General features: G+C 41.3%; 1 protein-coding gene across 1 annotated transcript; it reads right to left on the reverse strand.

The window, feature by feature from the left end:
* Window positions 1-1,269: 1,269 nt before the first annotated feature.
* On the reverse strand, window positions 1,270-15,115 carry LOC308382222 (CTD nuclear envelope phosphatase 1A). Its single transcript, XM_080859915.1, has 8 exons — window positions 14,392-15,115; window positions 11,108-11,174; window positions 8,218-8,336; window positions 6,343-6,414; window positions 3,964-4,080; window positions 3,540-3,651; window positions 2,898-2,982; window positions 1,270-2,644 (listed from the first exon to the last, which is right to left on the reverse strand). Exons 1-8 carry the CDS (start codon window positions 14,494-14,496, stop codon window positions 2,584-2,586), a joined length of 738 nt encoding a protein of 245 aa, XP_080716041.1. The 5' UTR covers window positions 14,497-15,115; the 3' UTR covers window positions 1,270-2,583.
* Window positions 15,116-16,811: the final 1,696 nt, after the last annotated feature.

The following is a 16,811-nucleotide window of genomic DNA, read 5'->3' on the forward strand; positions in this document are numbered from 1 at the left end:
CACGTAGTACGTTTCAATAACTCCATACCATTACATATCGACATTCAAGGAGCAAAGATGAGACGTCGTTGTGTGGTGAGAACTGATAGAAAATCGTAAACAACAACAATCGCCTGTGGGGAGAGGCCATTTTTCCATTGACTGGAATCCTGCTTTATTTATTGTAGGTAACAAAAAATAAAGAAAATGGCGGCGATTGTTGTTGTTATCGATTTTCTATCAGTTCTCACCACAACGAGATCTTATCTTTGCTCCTTGAATGTCGATATGTAATCGTATGGAGTTATTGAAACTTACTACGTGTAAAAAAGACTAGAAATTGAATGTTTATTTTTAAGCCTCGAAAGTTGCACTGGGTGCCTTTAAACTATCCTGCCTTCACTCAAAGTTCAGAATACCGTTGGATAGAGGAGGTGAGGTCCGCATTCAAATTCTTCTTGGTGAACAGATACAGACTTTTGCTCAGGTAATCTTAAGACAGTGATTGATTTTATCTATTCGTTTATTTTTAAGCTTCTTTATAATCTAAAGACAGTGATTGATTTAGTTTCGTTTATTTTTAAGCTTCTTTATATTACGTTTCAAAGTTGATGCGTATGGGCCTCGCATGTAACCAACTCTCATTACCATGTTAAGTAGTATTGTAGTTTGATGTATTTGTATAAGAGTTCGCTTTCTATTCAATGTTGATGGTAAGCCTAGACCAGTGACCATGCGTTCATGCATCTACTGACGCAATGAGAGGTTTTCAGATGTGTCCCGATGTATCTGTTGTAATTCGTGTGTAGACTTTGTTTTCTCATTATTGCAATATTATAAACCTCAGTCTGCATTTACCCTGGCTGGGAGAGGCTGTCATTCGGAAGATACTGTGTGTGATCGCCTTTGCTCTGTGTTCATTAAACCTGTCAGAGTGTATGAATAAACGGCTGGGTGCCAATCAAAATCACGACGCAAGAGTGGCCGCTACATATGGTAACTTATATTGATAAGCCTCGGAGGCTTTCAGATTGTACATTGCTTTCCCATCTGTTGCTATGGAGTCCACGAAATACGCGCAATTCTCGCTGTAAGTTATGTCGGGCCACGTCGTCATGTTATCCTCCCAGTTCTGCACTGAACAACAGCTAGCCTACACCTGTCTGCTAACACTACAGAATGCATAATTCCTACGGGCACTGCACTAGTGCATAATAAATTAAAGTTCCAATACGTTTGAGTTAGAACATATTTTAAGGAGTACACAAATGAAAAAAGAAAAATCCAGAATAGATCATATTTTGATGCTGACGTGTTTTATTAGTATCACGCACAGAACCGGGTACTGAGCCTGAGCGAGCTGCCTTGAGCATCAAGACTACAATGGTTCAAAATGGCGTCCGGACGATATTGATAGGTAAAGGGAGAGGGTTTTGCTGTTTAAAAAAAGAAAGGAAGGAAGGAGGGACTGTGGGTAGTTGTTGCTCAGTCAGCAGTTCAATCAACGAAGTGCAAGTTTCATAAATTCAAGTTATGTTACTATCAAACGTCAGGTGGAAGAGAGCACGAGTTTCCCCACCGACAGGTATGCAGTTGGGGTCAACCCTGTTCTATTCCTGGAGAAAATAGATCACTGAAGAAGACAAAAACAAACAAACAGAACAAGGCATCCATTAACCAATTAAAATCCTTTTTTTGTTCCATGCCCTTTTTGTCGTCCTTTCATAATTCTCCAAATGTGTTACTCAGTCAAGATCAGAGCCGATTTCAAGGACTGCCCAGGATGAACGTAGAGTGACAACAATCATGAGGAATTACATTTCACAGAAATCTTTAAAAGAAAACGACAGTCTTAATTTCATTTATCTCATGATTTCCCACGTGTACAGCAGTCAACATCTACATCACACATATTCCTTGTAATGTTTTTTTTCTCCATAAAAGTACCTCAATTTTTAAAAGTCCCACAACTTAAGTCTGCAACAGCCTTAATTCAACTGGCACAAGTCACTGATGTCCTCATAAGCAAGTTGCATACAAATCCAAAGGTTTGTGAACAACAATATGAACAACAACTGTAGTATTCAGTCTGTTCATTCAAAAAGACACTGATGTCATTGGTGGGTTCCAGAGCTAGCTCAACAAAACCTTACAAAAAAGGGAAAAGGGGGAACAAAAGCTAAAATGATTTGTAATAATGAAAATACTCCATGTCCTCTTCTTTTCCGCATCCATCCTTCCATTCAGTGTTGCCAAACAATAAGACACAAAAATACACAGAAGCAAGCGGACTCCCACACTCCCATGAGAGCACACACTCTCCTCGCACAAGTCTGTAACCAGAGAACTGTAAGGCCAAGACTCCATTAAAGAAAGGAGGCAAAAAACGGGGAGAAAAAAATAAATAAAACTAAGTATTCCAAGGTTCGCTCATCCCACTCTCATCAATCCTGCTTTATGTGTCTGTCTGTGACCCCCGTGACCTCTCAGGATGTGGGGACTCCTGGAGAGGTGAAAGGTCAGCAGTGTGAGAGTGGTGGGATGAGTCAGCAGCCAGGCAGGATGGGATGAGCAGGGATGTGAGACACCCCGTCTGCCGGTTCATCACCACAGCCGATGCTGATGGAGGTTTCGACTGAGGACAGACCTGACATCCGCAGTGAATCTGTGTGACGGAAAAACAGAACACACATGTGCGCGCGCACACACACACACACACACACACACACACACACACACACAGGATATTACAAGATGACATTAGGGATAGTCAATCTACAAACTAACATGGCAAGTATACATGCCCACCTACTAAAAGTTTTCATTCATTCATGTAAGGTTTAAATACAAGTTAAAAGGATCAAAAAAGTCATTGCTACTTCACCTAATCTCTCTTTTTACACAGGTGTGGAGCTCACCTTAGTGCATCTAGCATAGGCAGCAGGTTTAGAAGTGCGGTGTCGCTCGGGTCACTGAACCACGACTTGATTGGTATTGCATTGTCTAAAAAGGCACACACACACACACACACACAGAGACACACACACACACACACACACACACACAGTCACACACACAATAAGAAGGCGGAAGGTAATCCAGTCTCAACTCTGGTCCATGAATTTTGCAACACACCAAACAAACCACAAGGCAGCTAAATGATTAAGTAATTTCTCTAATACCTTTGTTTTCAAAAACATGTGTGGCATTGTTTGTGGTTGTTGTGTGTGGGTTTGAGTGACTGGACTTGCAAACGCTTGAGAAATATAACTATAAATGAACCCTATAACCAGAGAGTCTGTATGTTAAGAACAGGAAGCAACTTTCTTGTAAATACACAAATAGATTGGGCAACCTGACACAAAACTGCAGAACAACTGGTTTGACCGTGCATTTGACTCTATTGGACCAAGTCAATAATTAGTAACTGCTGGGTAAATGTTTACAAGGCAGAGAGAGAGTCAGTGATAGCCAGAAAAAAGGAGAGAGAGAGAGAGAGAGAGAGAGAGAGAGAGTGTGTGCGTGTCAGGGTGAGTCGTGTTGACCGTGAACAGCAATACCTGGATGACTACGGTAGGCCCCAGGTGAGTTGTCAAGGATAACTATACTTGATAGGTCATCGTGTACAACAGCAAGGTCTTTTACATAACTACCTAGATCCAATGTACAGTGCTGCAGAGAGGAAAGGAAACAAACAGAAAACATCTGAAATTATTCAAACTAAAACAACAGTTGGTTGGAGTTTGAATTGACGTATGGGTGAAGATGTTTTATTGGTCTTGGTAGCTTGGCAGTTAGTGACATAACAAACTAGTCTACAGGCTAAAATGCCAAAGCCGACTGTCTACAAAGTATATGTGGCAAGACTGCCATAACAGGGATCTTCCATTTCATTTTGATTAAACTGGGAAAAATGAAACGCTTTTACTGGCAAAATTACTCATGGTTTGTTACCAGACACATAACACCAAAAACAAAGAGTACCTGTCTATAATATCGGCGCTTCAGGACCCCTCTGTTGTTATCCAGCTTGTCTGCCACTGCGGAGCCATAGATCTCCATACTGGCAGTAAACACCACTAGCTCGTACCACTGACTAACCTGTACCAAAGAGAGGGAAACAGGCATACATCGGCAATTGGTTCCTTTCCATTATATTTATATTGTGCATCTAATATCACAGTGTCATGAAATATCCACCAATGACATTTCAATTGTAAACTTCCTATGCTTGTAAATTGTCATTTCTGATGAGCTTTCTGTTGCTATAAAATTCTAACAAGAAGTCTGTTTTACTAATGAAGTGCATTGAGAATACTTCAAATCTACAGATAGAAGGGACAAAATCCTAAACCTAATCAAAATCATTCACCTAAACACAATGAGCTCAAATCTCCATGGAAGTAGTCGGAGCGAAAATCAGACCGCCACAGAAGTGACATGTACTTGATAATACAGGAAATAACACCCTCATCCAACAATTAACGTTCACCATCCTAACACACCCAGTCCAAACATTTTTAATTGGAACAATAATGCTTTCGCATTCATTCATTCTGTCCATTGCATTCCACTTATTTCCTCAAGAAGAGCTGAACTAGAACTCTATTATACTAATCCTATGTGTCAGCAGGTTTCTTTCTTCAGTACTGTGCATTCAGAAGATTCTCAGACCCCTTCACTTTTTTTCACATTTTATGTGGCTCTTTTTTATATTATGGTGAAAAACTGAAATATCACGTTGACATTCAGACCCTTTACTCAATACTTAGTTGAAGCACCTTTGGCAGCGATTACAGCATTGAGTTTTATTGGGTAGGATGTGACAAGCTTTGCACACCGGATTTTGGGGATTTTCCCTGTCCATTTTCAGGCCCCTCCAGAGATATTCAATTCACCCTTCCGCGACCACTCCCCCAAAACGGTAACTGATCAATCATAGCATAGCAACGGTTACTAAGCTCAGGATCTCAGTCAAGCGAGCCATTTTGATGAATGGAAGTCTATGAGAGAGACGTCTGCTCGAGAAGAGAAAATGAAACGTTGCGCTTATGGAGTGTGTAATTCTGACATCCGATATCCAAAAAGGCTGGAGGGAGGGGTAAAATGTTATCCCTTCCCGAAACCCAAGACCCAGAGAGAGAAATGCCTGCTGTGGATCAAACAATGTGGACGACCCCCCCCATCAGCTGAATGTCAGTAACATAAACAGAAGCACCTACGTTTGTTCCAAGAAGCTATGTCGCTAAAATCTGCCCACTGCATCGAAAACGTGAGAAAACCCTTGCTTAAAATACGATTCAGTTTTACCACCTTACATTTTTGCGTAGCGGCGACTGTGTAGATAATAAAACACATAAATATAGCTGGAATGAACCTGTTAGCCTTAGCATTTGACTGTCTACAAACACGGCATGTAATGTCGTGGTTGTAGCCTTCATAAGCATATTGCAGACCCTTTTGCCTGCTTCGATCTGAGATCTTGCCATTTTTCCAAAAATTGCTTGTGATTTCTTTGGGTAGAGCTGAAATCGACACGGTTGAAAACATGTTGCCACGCCGGAAGGACATTCACAGAGTTGTCCACGCCTGCGTTATCTTGGCTGTGTGCTTAGGCTCACTGTCCTGTTGGCAGGTGAACCTTCGGCCCAGTCTGAGGAACTGAACAATCTGGAGAAGGTTTTCCTTAAGGATATCTCTGCACTTTGCCCAGTTCAGCTTTCCCTCAACTGTGATCAGTTACCTAGTCCATGTGGCCGAAAAGTGATTTTCAATACGCAGTATGTCAAGTATCGACTCAAACTCTTGGGTGTTTAGACTTGGCAAGGTCAGGACGGGAGGATGCAGTACACTCAATCTGCATTTGGGAGAGGAGCATTCCTGCTGACATCACAGCTAAGCTCTGCACTGGAGCCTACCCTGCATTTTCACCTTTATCTTTACGGTTGTTGATATTTACTATAAAAAAAAATAATGCTCCAAATGACCTTTTTTCATTTAAACATACATATTAATGAAAATATTAACATATATATTCACAATCTGTGTCTCGATAGGGTATTTGGGACACCACTTTATGACGTTTTACAACTACAAAGGAGTGCAATTACAGAGAAGAACATATATTAAGAAACGCCCTCTGTCTCTGAGCTCTGCAGGCGTTCCAAATAACGCCCAATCATTGAATTTACTGCAAGGTTTAGAAATCAAGGTATAGAAATATCTCAAAGATGATCAAGAGAAATGGAAGGCACCTGCGCTAAATTTCAAGTCTCAGAGCAAAGGGTCTACATACAAAATGTGCCATTTCAGCTTATCCTTTTCAGTACATTTGCAAAAAAAATCAAAATCTCTTCTACTTACCACTTCTAAAAAGAAGTCAACATGCGGTCTTTTATGAACAAAGAACCGGACTGGGTGTTTATCAATTACCACCTGCAAAACAAAGAGGAAGAAGAAATGACTCATTGAGTTAATGTATACATAAGTATGTATATATATATGTGTGTGTGTGTGTGTGTGTGTGTGTGTGTGTGTATATGTATCGCTTAAAGAAAGTGTGTTTGTGTGTGTGTGTGTGTGTGTGTGTGTGTGTGTGTGTGTGGGTGAAAGGAAAGACAGCTACTTCAGACGTATTGATAAGATCTCTGGTGTGTGCAAGACTGCTAGTGCACAAGAAGCAAGGGTGGAAATTTAGAACAAGTTCTGTGCCTTCTAAAATGGAGACGGGTATGTATGACATATGCCCATGAATCTGGACGTCTGTGTGGGGCCACCTGCAAGAGGGAAAGATAAGGAATTCCACCTCAATCTGATCTTTGACACCATCTCTGGAGGAAGTTGTAAAAACAAGGACTGCAACACAAGTGCACAACGCACTGGTAATATGGTTCACTGGTGTAGGAGTACAAATGAGTGACTGTCTGTGCATTAGTGTAAAGAGATCAGGTTCACTGGTGTAATAGCACAAATGAGTGACTGTCTGTGCATTAGTGTAAAGAGATCAGGTTCACTGGTGTAACAGCACAAATGAGTGACTGTCTGTGCATTAGTGTAAAGAGATCAGGTTCACTGGTGTGAGAGCACAAATGAGTGACTGTCTGTGCATTAGTGTAAAGAGATCAGGTTCACTGGTGTAACAGCACAAATGAGTGACTGTGCATTAGTGTAAAGAGATCAGGCCACATTAGTGTAAAGAGATCAGGTTCACTGGTGTAACAGCACAAATAAGTGACTGATTGCATTAGTGCGGATATCAGCCCACCTTAGTGTTAAAAGATCAGGCCACAGTATTTGATTTTGAACATACGTTTCCTGCCTCTTTTACTGATAACATTTTTTCGAAGAAAATCTATTAATCAAAGAAAGAAAAATCTATTTAATGCCTTACATCGGCCCCAAAGTCTCATTTTATAATGTTCTAGGGCCACAAGTATCAACGGTGTGTACACACAAAAACATCAGGCTGAGCACTTTTCTACGCGTAAAAAGGTTTTATGAAAAAATAATTGCAGGGAAAATAAGGGTATGGTCAGGTTGACTTGGGAGATGTAATGCTACATGTTAATCCTACCCATTTCAATTGTGTTTCGACCCACATGAGGATTATTGTGGGAGTGGACGTAAAGTGTGTTTATGTGCATATGATTTTTCACCAATTTCACATTAATTTATGAAGAGAATGGGAATACATTGTGTGTACATTATGTTAGATACATCTGACAGAAAAACACCTGTAAACAAATTGTGGGACTGTGCTTATACATGGTCCTGAAGCAAGATTGATACATTAGGCCAATGGTGTGACATATTCTACTAGCTGTAGAACTGAACAACTGGACAAAGAGGCTGCTGGCAGATACAAAGAAGTGCATTAAAGTCTCAGATAAGTTGGACCACTAGGTTATACATTATGTCTTGTCTTCTGTGTGTAAGATCATGAGGTCTTAAGGCGTCACATTTCAGGTTTCAACCATGAAGACTTCATTCAACAATGTGTTTCTTTTCATTTAGTAATTGGGTGGCCTCTCAGTCTTTTTAGTCTGGAGTGGCTATCCCACCATAACATTTACCTAAATTAAACATACAGCCAATAGAAATCTAACATGAAATGTACCAAAACCTACATCAATGTCACATTTTTCGTAATAGATTGAACCTTCTACACATCACCTGTGAGTCACTGTATGTGTTTGTGTATATTTCTATTGGTGTGTGCTAAGTGTGTGTGCTACTCACCTTGAGGATGAAGTCTGGCGGGGTACCAGGTCGCACCGTGGGTCTGAGAACACCGTCGTGATGCGAGTGGATTAGCGTCTCGTCCAGGTCCAGAACTAGAACCTTCCGCTTCACTGCGTCTGCACACACACACACACACACACACACACACACACACACACACACACACACACACACACACACACACACACACACACACACACACTTACAAATCAGTATCAATGCATATTTCTTGTACACTTACACCTTCCAACCTTAACACATACAATGATCATTTAACACTCATCGACACGTCAACTGAAACACGAACACACTCTGTCTGTCTGGGAGAGCAGGCACTCGTCTGACAACGATTGTTTGTTCAGGCCCATTTAGCAGGCTGGTATAGGCCAGAGGTGAGGTGTGTTTGCCTCTCTATTGTCTGGGCCACTCACCTATTCGTATACCCATTCACTTGCAGCCGGCTGCACAGCCAGTTATTTATGCCATGGCCACTCTCTCACATGCACTTCATGTTTTCAGGGCAGCCTATGTGACAGCCAATGCAATGTTACACATCTAAATACAGAAGGCAGCACTGTGTTTAGATCAACAAATGTTTGTTGGACTGTGGTGTGTGTTCACTCCCGTCATTATTAATCTGTGCCGATCCATAGGAGCATGTTTGTCAGGAAGGGTATGTGTGTTAGTGTAAGACATGAAGGTGTATCTGTTTAGTTTGTGTATTTATGTTTAGTATCTATATTGCATATTTATTGTTTATCTAGTAGGTCTACTATTATTTGTTTTTCATAGGTATATCTTATGTGCAGTACTTATTGTTAAGTTATGTTATATCATGTGGAGAACTTATACAGTCATGGACGAAAATGTTGGCACCCTTGCAATTCTGTCAGATAATGCACCACTACTCCCAGAAAAGAGTTGCAATTACAAATGCTTTTGTATTCACATGTTTATTTACTTAGTTTGCATTGGTAAAACACAAAAAATCTGACAAATAATGCCAAATCTGACTTTATTCCACATAAAACTCAAAAAAGGGCAAGACAAAATTGTTGGCACCCTTAAGAAATAATTGTATTTTAGGCATGTAATTCTCCTTTAATCTTTATTTAAACTCACCTGTGGCGAGCCACAGATGCTGGTAATACAGAAATCACATTTGCAACCAGTTAAAATGGAGCAAAGTTGACTCAACCTTTGTGTTGTGTGTCTGTGTATACCGCGCTGAGCATGGGGAAAAGAAAGAAGAGCAAAAAAATTGTCTGAGGATTTGAGAACCAAAATTGTAGAAAAGCATGGACAATCTCAAGGCTACAAGTCCATCTCCAGAGATCTTAATGTTCCTGTGTCCACTGTGCGCAGTGTCATCAACAAGTTTACAGCCCATGGCATTGTCACTAACCTCCCTGGATGTGGAAGGAAGAGAAAAATTGATGACAGAATGCAACAAAAGATTGTTTGAATGGTGGATAAATAACCTAGAACAACTTCCAAATAAATTCAAGCTACCCTGCAGACAAAGGGTACAACGGTGTCAGCTTGCACTATCCGTCGCCATTTGAATGAAATGGGATGCTATGGAAGGAGACCCAGAGGACCCCACTGCTGACACAGAGACCTAAAAAAGGCAGACTTGAGTTTGACAAAACTTTCTTGGGGAAGCCAAAATCATTCTGTGAGAACGTCCTGTAGATAGATGAGACCAAAGTAGAACTTTTTGGTAAAGTAGTTTACAGACAACGAAATGAGATCTTCAAAGAAAAGAACACGGTCCCTACAGGCTAATATGGTGGAGCTGGACCGATGTTTTGGAGTTGCTTTGCTGCTTCTGGAACCTGATGCCTTGACTATGTGCATAGCATCAGGAAATCTGAGGACTACCAAATCATTTTTGGGCGCAATGTAGGGCCCATGTCAGAAAGTTGGGTCTCCGTCAGAGGACATGGGTCTTCCAGCAGGACAATGACCCATAGCACACTTCAAAAAGCACCCAGAAATGGTTAAGACAAAGCACTGGAGAGTTCTGAAGTGTCCGAGATGACTCCAGATCTTAATCCCATAGCACAACTGGGGCATGATCTCAAATCAGTAGTTGGCAGAAGGCACCCTTCAAATGTGAGAGACCTGGAGCAGTTGGCAAAAGAAGAGTGGTCCGAAATTCCAGTAGAGAGGTGTAAGACACCTCATTAATGGTTACAGGAAGCAATTGATTTCAGATATTTGTATTTCTTTATTTTTAAGGGTGTTCTCCCCATTATAAAGTTGAGGGTGCCAATAATTTTGTCCGGCCCTTTTTTGAGTTTTATGTGGAATAAAGTCAGATTGGGCATTATTTCTCAAATTTTTTGTGTTTTTCCAATGCAAACTAAGTAAATAAACATGTAAATGCAAAAACATTTGTAATTGCAACACTTTTCTGGGAGTAGTGGTGCATTATCTGACAAAAGTGCAAGGGTGCCAACATTTTCGTCCATGACTGTATGTTATGTTATGTCTTGTTATGTTATGGTAGTGTGGTACGGTGTCCTGTCCTAAGAATTTCAGTGCCCAGTCCGACTCTGTTGTTCTGTGCATCTGACAATAAAAGACTTGACTTGTGTGGGTGCCCGTTTGTTTATTTGTCTCATGTTCAGTCACCTGTCATAGATCATAGCTCAGTACAGCTACAGTCTCATGTCCTCAAAGGAAGCCACTGTCAACTAAGAGAAACTGAGGGTATGTCCATGTCCTGGCAGGTGAATGAGTGCGACAGATAGACCACACGTGTGTACAGGAAGAACCTGCATCTGTGTGCCCAGCAAAATTAGACAGATAGAGAGAAAGATAGTAAGAAAGTGACAGAAAGAGACAAGCACATGAAAGCAAGACAGCGGGAGATACTCACTGAGCCTGTTTCTGGAGATGGGAGACAACGGTAAAGTGTCGTACCGCACCGTCTGATACTGGATTATCTGATGTAAAACAGACACAACAGGAAGGACTTAATACAGAAACATAACAAGCACAACATCAAAATCCTACATCCTCCTCACCTGGCTATATTTAAACATGGCATAAAATGAGGAGAAACTAGTTTCTAAATGTAGTCGTGTTCCCCAGTATTCTCCTGCCTGGGGCTATACCTTCTACTGAGGACAGCAAGGACGCGTCAGAAAGAACCAATGTGTGCGCTTGGTTCCGTGGGGTGCTTTCGGTGACTAAGACTGGGAACCACTAATAAAGCCAGCTTGTCTTTTCCTTCAGCGGCCATTGGTCATCCAGGAAGTCTGTGCGAGAGCGAAATGTCTAGACCTCCTGAACGGCTACATTCTTGTCATGCTAGCAGACACGGAGGCATGTGAGGACACCTAAAGCTCTAAAGCAGCCTGTGTGTGCAAACTCTGCTCCCTCTAAACTAAAGGGCGACGAGAGACTGAGAGAAATGTATGGTACTTCTTTTGGCAACGGGGAATGGAAAGCGATGTCCCTTGCCCCCCAAACCATTTGACATATCAGAATGTGAAAGAGAATGTTAGCTTTTAGTTGCTAGTTTAGTTGTTTAGCAAAACTTAAACTTTCATAAATGGCCTCAACAAATATGAAAGCCATTATCCCGTTATGCCCAGAACACGTTATGTTTTATGCCCACACTGGGCCAATAACGTATTGCTGTTGGCAGCATTGGGCATGCTTAATGTCTACCCCCGAGTAGGCCTGAACAGCACTCCATGAGCCCAAGAGGCACTCCAGGCTTCCACTGACTACCCCATACACACCACTGGGCAGACACTCTTCACTGCCTGCACTCTCTCCCTCTATGGTTATTTTTAGCTGGCCCAGCTGTCCAGGAGTGTCAATGGGGCAAGAGGGTCCAGGTAGAGAAAGGGGAAACTCGCAGGGTGACTTTGTCCCAGAGCATTCGTTGAGGGCTTAAGCCACAAGTCATGGATACAGACCGACTGCACATGCACACCACCACATATGCGTACCATAAGCTTCCCAGCTGGTGCATTGATCAGCTGTTGAGGGGGGTACATGCAGTCCCTGTGTAATTTGATGGGGGTCACCCCACCCAGGGGATGTGTTAAGCAAGAGTTGTCAGGCATCGAACGTATTTTAACATGTCCAAGTGCTAAACATCCGTTTGACAGCTTAAAAATGTAATTTATCTGTTGGACTGTAGAACTATTAACACAGTTGAGAATGTCAATCAGTGATGAAACTAACATCATAATGAAATATAACATAATAAAGAAATATGCTAGAATGTCAATCTGCATGGTCTTCCTCAACTCCCCAAAGGCAAATTGACAAGAGATTACTTTGCGTACCAAAATTATCAATCATTTCAGACCTTTTTTCCATTGATACAGTCGTTACACGTGAAACACTGGCTGCTTAAAATCACTGCTCATGTTTGGTTTTGGTTTTTGGGTTCATAAACTGAGGCCCATTTAGCTGTGGTAAGCTAACTCTACTATGTAGCTTTTATCTTTTTGTGAATGTTCGAGGATCATTTTTTGTTATGCCCATCCCAAAAGCGCATTTAAGGCAGTTGCAATCTGCACATGAAAAAATGTAATATTGAGCTGGATAACAAGCCTGGGATAAAATAAGACTATATGAGGAAAGTGACGATAATGATTAAGTGTAACACATTGCACACACTCGTTAAGGGTATTATTCCTCGCTGTTTCCTTGCTCAGATCAACTTCCAGGCCAACACATAGATTACTATTATGCGATTGTCTTCAGAGCAGTGCACACGTGTGAATGATCAGCTTATCTGTCTGTTTCCATACGCCCTGTATGCGAATAAGTACAACACATTGTTCAAGAGCGCTTACATAAGTGAGACACTCATCACTGGCTGTTTTGAAGAAAACAACTCACCTTGCATAAGCTATTTTTGTATCTCACAACTAAATGTGTCTACCCTGTTTATGACAGTGCCAAACCTTTTAGTAGGCTACACAGTACCAGTTAAATCGACCAGCTCAATGAACAAACATATTACATGCTACTGTTGGAGAGCAAACACTGACTTCATAAAAGCCTATGTTAAGGGGGGCAGGACACAGGGACACTGTTCCCCACCTTATGTTGTGTTTGGGTTATTGAAGGACTCGACCCCAGGGCACTGTGGTGTTTGAGTGCGAGAGTGGATGCCTGCTTACTTGAGTGTTGGAATGGAACAGCAAGGTCTTTGTGTTGCCATAATCCTCCACACACTAGCATCAAACCTTGACTGCCCTTCTCTCTAATGGATCAATGATAATGGCAAAATTGGGCCAGAGAGAAACTGACCGGGCTCTGAGGAAAACAAATCGTTACATATCAGCGTGGTGAAGCCTCTAATGTGACTTGCTCCAAAGCTTTCGAGGACATTAAAGAGTCTGGAGAAGTTTTGAAAAAAAAAAAACCTGAGGAGCAGTGCAGCACTTAGCCCAGGAAGGTTTGATGATGCACCTGTTGCACTAGCCTAATAGCTGGCTTGGTTAACACTCAATGTCAAGTTTAATGGGCACTGGAAAAGGTGACCTGAAGTCAGACGCATTCATTAAAGCAGAGCAAGGAAAATGACTGTCCTACGGCCTTGTTTGCCATGCTGTAGTGGTTGAGTTTAGGTTTTACAAATGTAAGGGCAAATGCATAGTGCTCGCTCGCAAAAATAAAAACAAAATGTGAGAGAATGTTCAGCTGACAGAGCGCGGGGAATAGAGCGGGTCACGACAGTAATTGAAGGAGTCTCGATCACTTAAGTGGTCTCTTCGTTTCAGTTCGACAATGATATTTCGCGGTTTTATCATTTCAAAGTTCATTAAACTTAAACCATGGTTTCAGTATCCACTCAGGTGCACAACTGCAGTCAGATAAGTAGAGGATATATAAACGTGTATGTGCTTCAAGGAGCGACACGGGTGCACACCCAATTCAACACACGTGCCAGATTACAATGTAACCTGATCATGTGCGATGTGACTACTGTGAGGCTAGCTCAGTGTATCGTAGAATAATTGGCATAGCCTAGATTGGTAGACAGGGGATTTTAAATGTGTGGACTCAAATCTAGACTCTGGCTACTGTGGCTGGAGTGAGTGACCCTACCACCAGTTGATGGCACTCGCTACAAACGAACAAGAGTATGGAAGAGCTACTGTAACGTTAGACACTGATAAAAACACTCACCGTGCGTAGATGCTTCCTGAGGATGTACATGAAAAAACCCCATATTCTGGACGTTACGCCGAGAAAAGTGCGGACACCAAGAAGCCACTGGCGAGTCTTCAACATGTTGACACTCCACGCCAGAGTCCGGGCGGAAAAAACTCAAAGTGGGCAATTTCAGTTGACCACTTTCTTTACGGCTCTGAGTCGAGTCCTTCAAAAAGACGTCCTACAGAGCCTCTCTCAGCTGGTCCTTAAAATTCAATTCAGTAGACTGAACGAATGAGTGCCTCTTCACGTCTGCTTGGCACTCAATTAAAAATGTTAAAGGAGTGTAACATCTGCCCAAATACCAAAAATAGCAACCACAAATTAAAAGAAAGCGAAACCGTTCCACAAAATTGTACTGTTGACGACTACCGCTAGCTTCAGCTAACTAGCGAGCTAACACCACGGTAGCCAGCTACTTCAACCAAGTATCTAGCTAACGTTTACTAGCAAGCTAGCTTGAGAGGCAGCAAGCTAATGTAGTGTTCCGGCTTGTTGGATTCAAACCTTCGTTAATTATAAAAGCGGGATAAGGATGTTCCAGCGTCGCATTTGAGATGGACCTCCTCCTACTTGCTTTAATCGATATGCAATGATCTGGTGAACCGCCGTGAAAAGTCAGTCACCATAAAAACCCTTGTAGTTCAGAGCAAATCCGAAATCGAACAGCAAGCCGCCATCGCCACCTCACCGTCACTTCCGTGGGTAAGAAGTCCTCTCAACCCGAAACGAACCTGCGTGGCTGGAGCTGGGCATGTTCCTGATGTCATTAGAGTACGAGTAGTCCAATAGGACAGAAATTCCGTGCTGACGAAGTCCTTGTAAAACGACTTTAAAGTAAAGTTGAAGTAGGCTAATGTTTTTTAAAAGGGAAGGCAGATGAAATAACTTGACTGCCAATCTGACGTGTACAGTCTTCCGTCTTCAAGTTGCTTTAGTTTTAAATGTTTCCCGTTAGAGTTTAAAATTGTATTTGGCCAAAAGCATATGGTCACAGAAGTAAGTGTTCGTAGAAAAAAAAACAGTAGACTATAATTGATTACAATGTACCGGATTCTGCAACTGAAGTCTGTTGAATAAGACAACCACCTCAATTATTCACATGATGAGCATCGCCTTTGGGGACGGTGAACTAGCCCAAGTCGTTGCGGCACTTTACAGAATTTCATTCTCACTTTCACTCTGAATTTTGAAAAAGGCACCCGGCCTATCCGCCAAAAATTACTATTTTGTCCATGAAGCTATAGTAACCCAGTGGTCATATAAATCGTTTGTTCCTTGCTGCAATATGCAGTTCTATCGACCCAATGTACCAGGGGACATGATGCGCTAAAGTGTCATATTCGTGATCAGGCAACACAAGTTTTCATACTTGTTTCTTATTTACGTACTTCACTTTAAATGGGTTAAACATCTACATTTTCTTTTGCAAGTTGCAACCAACTGGCACAGCATGTCATGATGTATACCTGGAGTCTACTAGCAGACCAGAGCAGACATTTTATGGCCAATAAACATTTTACAATAAGCCAGGCTACTATATTAATGTATTAAGTAGTGCTGTCAAACGATTAAAATATTTAATCGCGATTAATCGCATTTTTGTCATAGTTAACTCAAAATTAATCACGATTAAATTACTTAAAATTAATCGCGATCGCAAATTTGAGCATTTTATTCTAAATGCCCCTTCAATTATTTTTTTTCCATCATTCTTATTTTGTTTTAATGCTGTTATCAACATGGAAAAGTGGATTGGCTTGCTTTAAGCAATGTTTTATTTTATTGAAAAACAACATTGCCAAACAGGGCGGTACAAAATAAAATTATTAAGTGCACATTTAAGATAAACATGGACTCAGCCTATAGTGCAGTTAAACCATGGCTTAATATGTTTTGCTGCCAGCTGCCTGTTGACATTTTCAGACAACAGTGAAGCTTGCTTCTTTTGCACAACACAACTTTTAAAGGTAAACTTTCTATTCAGAAGCTTTTAATCATCCATTTCGTTGTATCGCGCTCTTCATTCACTCAAACGTGACGTTAGCCTACTACAAAGTTTGGGAGGGCAACATAACGTTAATCTAAAAAAAAAAAAAAAAAAAAACTTTTTTTTTTTTTTTACATCGCGTTAATCGCGTGATAAAAAAATTAACGGCGTTAAAATGGGTTCGCGTTAACGCCGTTAATAACGCGTTAAACTGACAGCACTAGTATTAAGATAACAACAGATTTTTGTCATAAAACTTGCAAATAAAAATCAGAAGACCCTGTTCTCAGCTTAGTGAATGTTCCAAGCAGTCGCAACATATCTCTTGCCATATTTCTGTGGTTTTCCCCTTTTTTGGAATTATTTTCTAGTCATGGCTTGTTCCTGATGTCTTTTAGCTTGT

The sequence above is a fragment of the Sprattus sprattus genome (genome assembly GCF_963457725.1).
Source record: "Sprattus sprattus genome assembly, chromosome: 21".
Lineage (NCBI taxonomy): Eukaryota > Metazoa > Chordata > Actinopteri > Clupeiformes > Clupeidae > Sprattus > Sprattus sprattus.